Source organism: Oncorhynchus masou, unplaced genomic scaffold (genome assembly GCF_036934945.1).
Source record: "Oncorhynchus masou masou isolate Uvic2021 unplaced genomic scaffold, UVic_Omas_1.1 unplaced_scaffold_1850, whole genome shotgun sequence".
Taxonomy (NCBI): domain Eukaryota; kingdom Metazoa; phylum Chordata; class Actinopteri; order Salmoniformes; family Salmonidae; genus Oncorhynchus; species Oncorhynchus masou.
Genome location: NW_027008359.1, coordinates 96,143 through 106,470, shown reverse-complemented (window position 1 = coordinate 106,470; position 10,328 = coordinate 96,143). Strand labels below are relative to the sequence as shown.

General features: G+C 40.7%; 1 protein-coding gene across 1 annotated transcript in view; it reads left to right on the top strand.

Annotated features, from left to right (window-relative positions):
- Positions 1-678: 678 nt before the first annotated feature.
- The window catches only part of LOC135532386 (tetraspanin-11-like), a gene marked incomplete at its 5' end in the record, with an annotated part of 29,693 nt that continues 20,043 nt past the window's right edge, over positions 679-10,328 (top strand). Inside the window, one exon of the mRNA XM_064959943.1 lies at positions 679-869. Within this exon, the coding sequence (XP_064816015.1) occupies positions 679-869 (191 nt within the window). The remainder of the gene's footprint in view (positions 870-10,328) is intronic.

The following is a 10,328-nucleotide window of genomic DNA, read 5'->3' as shown; positions in this document are numbered from 1 at the left end:
TTCCTTTCTCTCTCTTTCTATTCCTTTCTCTCTCTTTTTCTCTTCCTTTCTCTCTCATTTTCTCTTCCTTTCTCTCTCTTTCTATTCCTTTCTCTCTCTCATTTTCTCTTCCTTTCTCTCTCCTTTTCTCTTCCTTTCTCTCTGTTTCTCTTCCTTTCTCTCTTTTTCTCTCTCTTTTTCTCTTCCTTTCTCTCTCTCTTTTTCTCTTCTTTTCTCTCTTTTTCTCTTCCCATTTCTCTCTCTATTCCTTTTTCTCTCTTTCTCTTCCTTTCTCTCTCTTTCTATTCCTTTCTCTCTCTTTTTCACTTCCTTTTTCTCTCTTTTTCTCTTTTTCTCTCACTGTTTTTGTGCATATCCCCTTCCTCTCTGACTCACTTTATTGACACTGCATTCTCTCTCTCTCTCTCTCTCTCTCTCTCTCTCTCTCTCTCTCTCTCTCATCCTCCTCTTTGTTTTTCTGTCTCTCTTTCTCCCTCTCTTGGTCCTTGTTTGTCTCCCCTTTCCCTCTCTGACTCACTTGTTGACAGCCAACACTCTCCCCCCACACCCCAACTGTCACTGTTCCTACTCTCTCTCTCTCTTCCACAATTGAATTGAATTCAATTAGATTGGCATGAAACATTTTAAAGCCAAAACAAACATATGGAACACATGACATCAACTTGTCTCTCTCCTCAGGTGGGCGGAGCGCGGTGATGGGTGTGGGCATCTGGACCCTGATAGACAAGAGTGATTACCTGAGCCTGCTGGCCTCCAGCACCTTCGCCGTGTCCGCCTACATCCTCATCCTGGCCGGGGCCCTGGTCATGGTCACGGGCTTCCTGGGCTGCTGCGCCGTCATCAGGGAGCAGAGGAGCTGCCTGTCCACGGTGAGGGAGCCCTCCTTGGGCAGGGTGACTACTCTAGGCCCCAGGCTTTCTGGATGTCTGGAAGGCCCCTGGGTCTTCTAAATGTTTATGTTGATTAAAGGGATAGTTTTCACATATTACAACATTAGTTAGATGCATTATATTGAAAGTAGTGTATGGCTCATAGATAACCTTCAGGGTGAGATACTAACTAATGCTGTAGTTTGTGTGCGATATCTCTTTAATGGCAGTGTTGGTGTTTGCATAAGAAAGGGGCAGGTTATATACTGTAGGTGAAATGAGAGCACACAATGAAACAAGGAGAATGGAGCTATCTGCACTCTGTTCTCCTTAAGGGAATGTTCATTTAGAACATCCGCTTAGCTTGTTCCAATTCAAACTCACCTTGGTTGCACTCATGACTTTTGGGTACATTGTATACTTTCCTTTACCCCAGATACCGGTTTCCTTTGAAACGTCACTGTACATGACGCTCCTTCCCTGCACCCCTGCTCTCACAACTCCACTTGTGTCTTTCTCTTGTGCGTGTGCTCGCGAGCATGTGTGTGTGTGTGTGTGTACGCTGGGAGCTGACAAATGAGCTGACAATACTGTCCTCATTGTTTTAAACAGACAGGCCAGGCAGGAGAGGAACAGGCCGGAGGTGAGCCACTAACTCTGCTACTGCAGCAGGATTGGCTATAGTCAGGCATTAGTAGTCATATATGAAACTGATGGAGGGGGGAGAGGGGGCTTTGGGTGGTGGAGGGCAGTGGTATAAAGTACTTAAGTAAAAATACTTTAAAGTACTACTTAAGTAGTTTTTTTGGGTATCTGTACTGTACTATTTATATTTGACAACTTTTACATTCCAAAATAAAATAATGTACTTTTTATTCCTTACATTTTCCCTGACATCCAAAAGTACTTTTAAATGCTTAGCAGGACAGGAAAACGGTCCAATTCACACGTATAAAGAGATCATCCCTGGTCATCCTACTGCCTCTAATCTGGGGGACTCACTAAACACACATGCTTCATTTGTAAATTGTGTCTGAGTGCTGGAGTGTGTCCCTGGCTATTCGTAAATTAAAAAAAACTAGAAAATGGTGCCGTCTGGTTTGCTGCCTGGTTTGCTTAATATAAGGAATTTTAAATGATTTATACTTTTACATTTGATACTTAAGCATGTTTAAAACTAAATACTTTTAGACTTTTACTCAAGTAGTATTTTACTGGGTGACTTTCACTTTTACTTGAGTCATTTTCTATTAAGCTATCATTACTTTTACTCAAGTATGAGAATTGAGTACTTTTACCAACACTGGTGGAGGGTGTGTTTTGGTTGTGGGGTTAGTGTGAGTGTGTGTTTAAAGGAGAGGCTTGAGTGAAGAGTTGGTGTTCATCAGATCACTATGGCTGTGGGGTTGTATGAAAGAGAGATGTGTGTGTTTGTGTGTGTGTGTTTGTGTAGAATACAATATAATTCAATGTTATTGCCAATCAACAATGGCTGTTAGGAATTAGCTTTAGTGTGGTGTGTAATAATACACCTCCCACCTTCCTCCATCTGCCATAACCAATATTCTGGCATTACCACACACACACTGTGTTTGTTGATGATGTGTGTGTGCTTGTGCGTGTGGCTATGCTGGTGCACGTGTGTGTGTAGTGTCATGACGTGGCCCTCTTTGGGTATAGCGAGTGCATTCCCCCTCTCTCCCTCTTACACCCAGGTTCTGTTATCTCAGGTCGTAAATTCCTAGAGGAGACTCTCCTCATGGCCAGGCAGTATAGAGAGAGAGAGTTTCACAGTAGAACAAATGAACTTCTTCTACATCACAGAACTTGAGAACTGAACAATATCCACGTTTTGGAGAATGTGTAAACGGCCGGTGGAGAATCCAGGTCCATTTTGTTTTATGATTGTGACCTCAGGAAAGACAATACAGCACATTACCATAATACTGTTTATACAGGAGCCTCCGTTCTGAGGCTTGCATCTAATTATTGTTTAAAATGAATGAGTAAAGATGAAACTATTTGTGAAATGCTGTTATGTGATTTTAAACCTTTAATGTGAGAGAATTGTATTTCTGTTTAAAGTTTCACTAAGTCATTGGCCCGCCCCCATGAGCACAGACATCGATCTGGCGTCATGGGACAGCTTTTCATCAGTTCCGAATAAAACCCCCACCTGGAGTAATCCTCTTTAGACCATGCCTACCTCGGTCAGCTGAGGGAGCTAAGGTTTGAGTAGAGACCAGAAAAACCTCAGGACAAGCTAAGGTTGTAATGGTTGCTGAATTCTTAACTATACCACGTGGTTAAACTCTGAGACTATCAGTACCGACAGAATAAGAGCAACTCTTCAATACTAATTACTAGTCTGCAGCTAGGAATTATGTACCATTGAATGCGAAGACCGACAACCGCCAAAACATCTATTCTTTAAGAACATTTCTGAATGGAACTCTAAAGTATCCATTCTAACCACGAAGACTCCAGGGACGCAAAGAGAAGTTCAGATGAACTTTCCAACAGAAAGACGTACGATTCCAACAGAGATCATGACGACACACTGAGCGTAAATATATATACTGATTGCAATCATTCCCGAATGAGTAAGGATTAGCATTTCAATTATTATAATTATCAACTGTGTAGTGTCTTCTGTCTTCTGCACCCTTCTCAGTCCCTTTGTCGACCAAACCGTCATATCGGTTTAGCCCACTAGGGCACATCCTCTATCATTTCCTTGTAACCATATCTACTTTTGTTTGTTTGTTATGCATTTCTGTGATTATTTAGTTAGTAAATAAATGATTAAGACAATTGGTGTATGGATGACTCATAGTGAAGACTGGGTTCGTGCAGATAGCCAACAACTTACGGCGTTTGGAATGAGGCTAACGTGAAGTAAAGAACAATTCATTAATTAGAAGACTAATTGATCAGATATTAAAATATCTGAAAAGTTATATTAGAAAAATTATAACTTTGTAATCTGAAGATTTTCCTTGGTGCCCTGACTTCCTAGTTAACTACATTTACATGATTAGTTTAATCACATAATAATAATTACAGAGAATTGATTTGATAAAATATCAGTCTTCAATTTAATGATGCCAAAGACACGACAGTAGCCTGCAAGTTAAAGAGGAAATGGCTGCTTTAACTCTGTTATAGACTATGGTCTCCTAAATGAAGGCTCTCCTGCATCTGTGTGTGTGTGTGATAAACAATGGTTTTGGCATAGCTTTGTTTTTCCTCACCTCCACGCGTCACATCAGCGCCAGGCTGGGAATGAGCATCTGTCTCCCGGTGATGGCCTTGAGCGCCACGCTGCACGCCAAACGCTTTGTGTCCCGCCTCTACAACAGGTGTGCCTAATTAGCCTTGGTGTGTGTGTGTGTGAATGTGCACAAATGTGCGTGTGTGTATAGCTCTCTAAAAAGCTCAACTACCCGTCTTGTTAGTTGTAAGTCGCTCTGGATAAGAGCGTCTGCTAAAGGACTTAAATGTAAATGTAAAATGTTAGTCCATTGTTGCTTTGTGTGTATGTGGTTGTGTACGTGTGGTTGTGTGTGTGTGTGGTTATTTGTGGTTGTGTGTGTGTGTGTGTTTGGCTGTGTGTGTGTGTGTGTGTATGGCTGTGTGTGTGGTTGTGTGTGTGTGTGTGTGTGTGTGTGTGTGTGTGTGTGTGTGTGTGTGTGTGTGTATGTGTGTGGGTGAAACATTCTCACCATTTACATACTCTGCTGTTAAATCCAAACAGTGTTACGTCACAATGATACAGAAGAAGATTTTACACAGCAGATAATGGTTGGTTGGAACCGCCTATCCCCCAGCCACCCCATTTCTCATTGATAAAATACACATATTGATATCTTCCAGACTAATTGGCTAATAAGGTGCTAATAAGGCCACTGAGACTTGTGTGATGTCCTCTCTTCTCCAGTAGCATACTAATGATGGTTTTGTTTTAACAAAGCGTTTTTCTATTAATGTTGCATCCTGTGGCCACGATTTCTATGAAACATCCACAGTAGATTCATTTATAGCACCTTAGTTATATCACCCCGTAACATAGACTTTATAAGCATTGCTGGAAAAAAATCCATAACAGCTCATAGCTCCTTTTAGGAATGTGTTGGATGGACATTGGTGGTACAATGCATTATAACACTTGATTCATTCATAATGGCTGATGATCCATATGAGTGAATATAAATGTATGTATGCCTCCAGTGCATCATATATAACTCATTATTGAAAGGTAGTTTAAATGAGTTACTAGTATTATTATTAATTGTCCAGAAGTGACTCACAGAAAGTCTTACCTGTATTTTTCCTCCCATGAAGCCTGTATTTCAGCTCTATATCAACATAATCATACAGTAGCTAATCCCTGGATCAAAGCTTTTTCATTCTGTCAATATTGCTGTTGTTTTCTGGTGTTCTTGTTGCACCACTGAACGAAGTACTGAATGGACTGGTTTGGAGGTGTTATGTTTTTTTTTACTGAGTACTAGTTTGGAGGTGTTGCAGGATTCTTTACAATTAGTTTAGAGGTGTTGCAGGTTTTTTTGTACAATTAGTTTGGAGGTGTTGCAGGGCTCTTGACTATTAGTTTGGAGGTGTTGCAGGGTTCTTGACTATTAGTTTGGAGGTGTTGCAGTCTTTTTTTTACAATTAGTTTAGAGGTGTTGCAGGGTTTTTTACTATTAGTTTAGAGGTGTTGCAGGGTTCTTGACTATTAGTTTGGAGGTGTTGCAGGGTTTTTTACTATTAGATAAGAGGTGTTGCAGGGTTCTTGACTATTAGTTTGGAGGTGTTGCAGGGTTTTTTACTATTAGATTAGAGGTGTTGCAGGGTTCTTGACTATTAGTTTGGAGGTGTTGCAGGGTTTTTTACTATTAGTTTAGAGGTGTTGCAGTCTTTTTTTTTACAATTAGTTTAGAGGTGTTTCAGGTTTTTTTTTTACAATTAGTTTAGAGGTGTTGCAGGGTTTTTTACTATTAGTTTAGAGGTGTTGCAGTCTTTTTTTTACAATTAGTTTAGAGGTGTTTCAGGTTTTTTACTATTAGTTTAGAGGTGTTGCTTGGTTTTTTACTATTAGTTTAGAGGTGTTGCAGGTTTTTTTGTACAATTAGTTTGGAGGTGTTGCAGGGTTCTTGACTATTAGTTTGGAGATGTTGCAGGGTTTTTTTGTACAATTAGTTTGGAGGTGTTGCAGGGTTCTTGACTATTAGTTTGGAGATGTTGCAGGGTTTTTTTGTACAATTAGTTTGGAGGTGTTGCAGGGTTCTTGACTATTAGTTTGGAGGTTTTGCAGTCTTTTTTTTACAATTAGTTTAGAGGTGTTGCAGGGTTTTTTACTATTAGTTTAGAGGTGTTGCAGGGTTCTTGACTATTAGTTTGGAGGTGTTGCAGGGTTTTTTACTATTAGATAAGAGGTGTTGCAGGGTTCTTGACTATTAGTTTGGAGGTGTTGCAGGGTTTTTTACTATTAGTTTAGAGGTGTTGCAGTCTTTTTTTTTTACAATTAGTTTAGAGGTGTTTCAGGTTTTTTTTTACAATTAGTTTAGAGGTGTTGCAGGGTTTTTTACTATTAGTTTAGAGGTGTTGCAGGTTTTTTTTGTACAATTAGTTTGGAGGTGTTGCAGGGTTCTTGACTATTAGTTTGGAGGTGTTGCAGTCTTTTTTTTACAATTAGTTTAGAGGTGTTGCAGGGTTCTTGACTATTAGTTTGGAGGTGTTGCAGGGTTTTTTACTATTAGTTTAGAGGTGTTGCAGTCTTTTTTTTTACAATTAGTTTAGAGGTGTTTCAGGTTTTTTACTATTAGTTTAGAGGTGTTGCTTGGTTTTTTACTATTAGTTTAGAGGTGTTGCTTGGTTTTTTACTATTAGTTTAGAGGTGTTGCTTGGTTTTTTACTATTAGTTTAGAGGTGTTGCTTGGTTTTTTACTATTAGTTTAGAGGTGTTGTTGGTTTTTTACTATTAGTTTAGAGGTGTTGCTTGGTTTTTTACTATTAGTTTAGAGGTGTTGTTGGTTTTTTACTATTAGTTTAGAAGTGTTGCTTGGTTTTTTACTATTAGTTTAGAGGTGTTGCTTGGTTTTTTACTATTAGTTTAGAGGTGTTGTTGGTTTTTTACTATTAGTTTAGAGGTGGTGTTGGTTTTTTACTATTAGTTTAGAAGTGTTGCAGAGTTTTACTATTAGTTTAGAGGTGTTGCAGGGTTTTTTACTATTAGTTTAGAGGTGTTGCTTGGTTTTTTACTATTAGTTTAGAGGTGTTGCTTGGTTTTTACTATTAGTTTAGAGGTGTTGCAGAGTTTTACTATTAGTTTAGAGGTGTTGCTTATTAGTTCATCTACAAGGTCATCTACAAGTCCATGCTAGGTAAAGCTCCGCCTTATCTCAGTTCACTGGTCACGATGGCAACACCCATCCGTAGCACGCGCTCCAGCAGGTGTATCTCACTGATCATCCCTAAAGCCAACACCTCATTTTGGAGGTGTTCGCTCCAGTACTCTGCTGCCTGTGACTGGAACGAATTGCAAAAATCTCTGAAGTTGGAGACTTTTATCTCCCTCACCAACTTCAAACATGTGCTATCTGAGCAGCTAACTGGTCGCTGCAGCTGTACATAGTCTATTGGTAAATAACCCACCCATTTTCACCTACCTCATCCCCATACTGTTTTTATTTATTTACTTTTCTGCTCTTTTGCACACCAATATCTCTACCTGTACATGACCATCTGATCATTTATCACTCCAGTGCTAATCTGCAAAATTGTAATTATTTGCCTACCTCCTCATGCCTTTTGCACACAATGTATATAGACTCCCCTTTTTTTGTACTGTGTTATTGACTTGTTAATTGTTTACTCCATGTTTAACTCTGTGTTGTCTGTTCACACTGCTAAGCTTTATCTTGGCCAGGTCGCAGTTGCAAATGAGAACTTGTTCTCAACTAGCCTACCTGGTTAAATAAAGGTGAAATAAAAAAATAAAAAAAACATAAAAAAAAAAGTTTGGAGGTGTTGCAGGGTTATTTACTGAGTACTGGTTTGGAGGTGTTGCAGGGTTTTAACTAATAGTTTGTAGGTGTTGCATTTTTTTTTACTGAGGACTGGTTTGGAGGTGTTGCAGGGTTATTTACTGAGGACTGGTTTGGAGGTGTTGCAGGGTTATTTACTGAGGACTGGTTTGGAGGTTTTGCAGTTTTTTTACTGAGGACTGGTTTGGAGGTGTTGCAGGGTTATTTACTGAGGACTGGTTTGGAGGTGTTGCAGGGTTATTTACTGAGGACTGGTTTGGAGGTTTTGCAGTTTTTTTACTGAGGACTGGTTTGGAGGTGTTGCAGGGTTATTTACTGAGGACTGGTTTGGAGGTGTTGCAGGGTTATTTACTGAGGACTGGTTTGGAGGTGTTGCAGGGTTATTTACTGAGGACTGGTTTGGAGGTGTTGCAGGGTTATTTACTGAGGACTGGTTTGGAGGTGTTGCATTTTTTTTTACTGAGGACTGGTTTGGAGGTGTTGCAGGGTTATTTACTGAGGACTGGTTTGGAGGTGTTGCAGGTTTTTTTACTGAGGACTGGTTTGGAGGTGTTGCATTTTTTTTTACTGAGGACTGGTTTGGAGGTGTTGCAGTTTTTTTACTGAGGACTGGTTTGGAGGTGTTGCATGTTTTTTTTACTGAGGACTGGTTTGGAGGTGTTGCAGGGTTTTAGGACTATGGTTTATAGGTGTTGCAGGTTTACTGAGGACTGGTTTGGAGGTGTTGCAGGTTTTTACTGAGGACTGGTTTGGAGGTGTTGCAGGGTTATTTACTGAGGACTGGTTTGGAGGTGTTGCATTTTGTTTTTACTGAGGACTGGTTTGGAGTGTTGCAGGGTTATTTACTGAGGACTGGTTTGGAGGTGTTGCAGGGTTATTTACTGAGGACTGGTTTGAGGTGTTGCAGGGTTTTTACTGAGGACTGGTTTGGAGGTGTTGCAGTTTTGTTTTACTGAGGACTGGTTTGGAGGTGTTGCAGGGTTATTTACTGAGGACTGGTTTGGAGGTTTTGCAGGGTTATTTACTGAGGACTGGTTTGGAGGTGTTGCAGGGTTATTTACTGAGGACTGGTTTGGAGGTGTTGCAATGTTATTTACTGAGGACTGGTTTGGAGGTGTTGCAGGGTTATTTACTGAGGACTGGTTTGGAGGTGTTGCAGGGTTATTTACTGAGGACTGGTTTGGAGGTGTTGCAGGGTTATTTACTGAGGACTGGTTTGGAGGTTTTGCAGTTTTTACTGAGGACTGGTTTGGAGGTGTTGCAGGGTTATTTACTGAGGACTGGTTTGGAGGTGTTGCAGGGTTATTTACTGAGGACTGGTTTGGAGGTGTTGCAGGGTTATTTACTGAGGACTGGTTTGGAGGTGTTGCAGGGTTATTTACTGAGGACTGGTTTGGAGGTGTTGCATTTTTTTATTTACTGAGGACTGGTTTGGAGGTGTTGCAGGGTTATTTACTGAGGACTGGTTTGGAGGTGTTGCATTTTTTTTTTACTGAGGACTGGTTTGGAGGTGTTGCAGTTTTTTTACTGAGGACTGGTTTGGAGGTGTTGCAGGGTTATTTACTGAGGACTGGTTTGGAGGTGTTGCAGGGTTTTTTACTGAGGACTGGTTTGGAGGTTTTGCAGGGTTATTTACTGAGGACTGGTTTGGAGGTGTTGCAGGTTTTTTTTTTTACAGAGGACTGGTTTGGAGGTGTTGCAGGGTTATTTACTGAGGACTGGTTTGGAGGTGTTGCATTTTGTTTTTACTGAGGACTGGTTTGGAGCTGTTGCAGGGTTATTTACTGAGGACTGGTTTGGAGGTGTTGCAGGGTTATTTACTGAGGACTGGTTTGCAGGTGTTGCAGGGTTATTTACTGAGGACTGGTTTGGAGGTGTTGCAGTTTTGTTTTACTGAGGACTGGTTTGGAGGTGTTGCAGGGTTATTTACTGAGGACTGGTTTGGAGGTGTTGCAGGGTTATTTACTGAGGACTGGTTTGGAGGTGTTGCAGGGTTATTTACTGAGGACTGGTTTGGAGGTGTTGCAAGGTTATTTACTGAGGACTGGTTTGGAGGTGTTGCAGGGTTATTTACTGAGGACTGGTTTGGAGGTGTTGCAGGGTTATTTACTGAGGACTGGTTTGGAGGTGTTGCAGGTTTATTTACTGAGGACTGGTTTGGAGGTGTTGCAGGGTTATTTACTGAGGACTGGTTTGGAGGTGTTGCAGGGTTATTTACTGAGGACTGGTTTGGAGGTTTTGCAGGGTTATTTACTGAGGACTGGTTTGGAGGTGTTGCAGGGTTATTTACTGAGGACTGGTTTGGAGGTGTTGCAGGGTTATTTACTGAGGACTGGTTTGGAGGTGTTGCAGGGTTTTTTACTGAGGACTGGTTTGGAGGTGTTGCAGGGTTATTTACTGAGGACTGGTT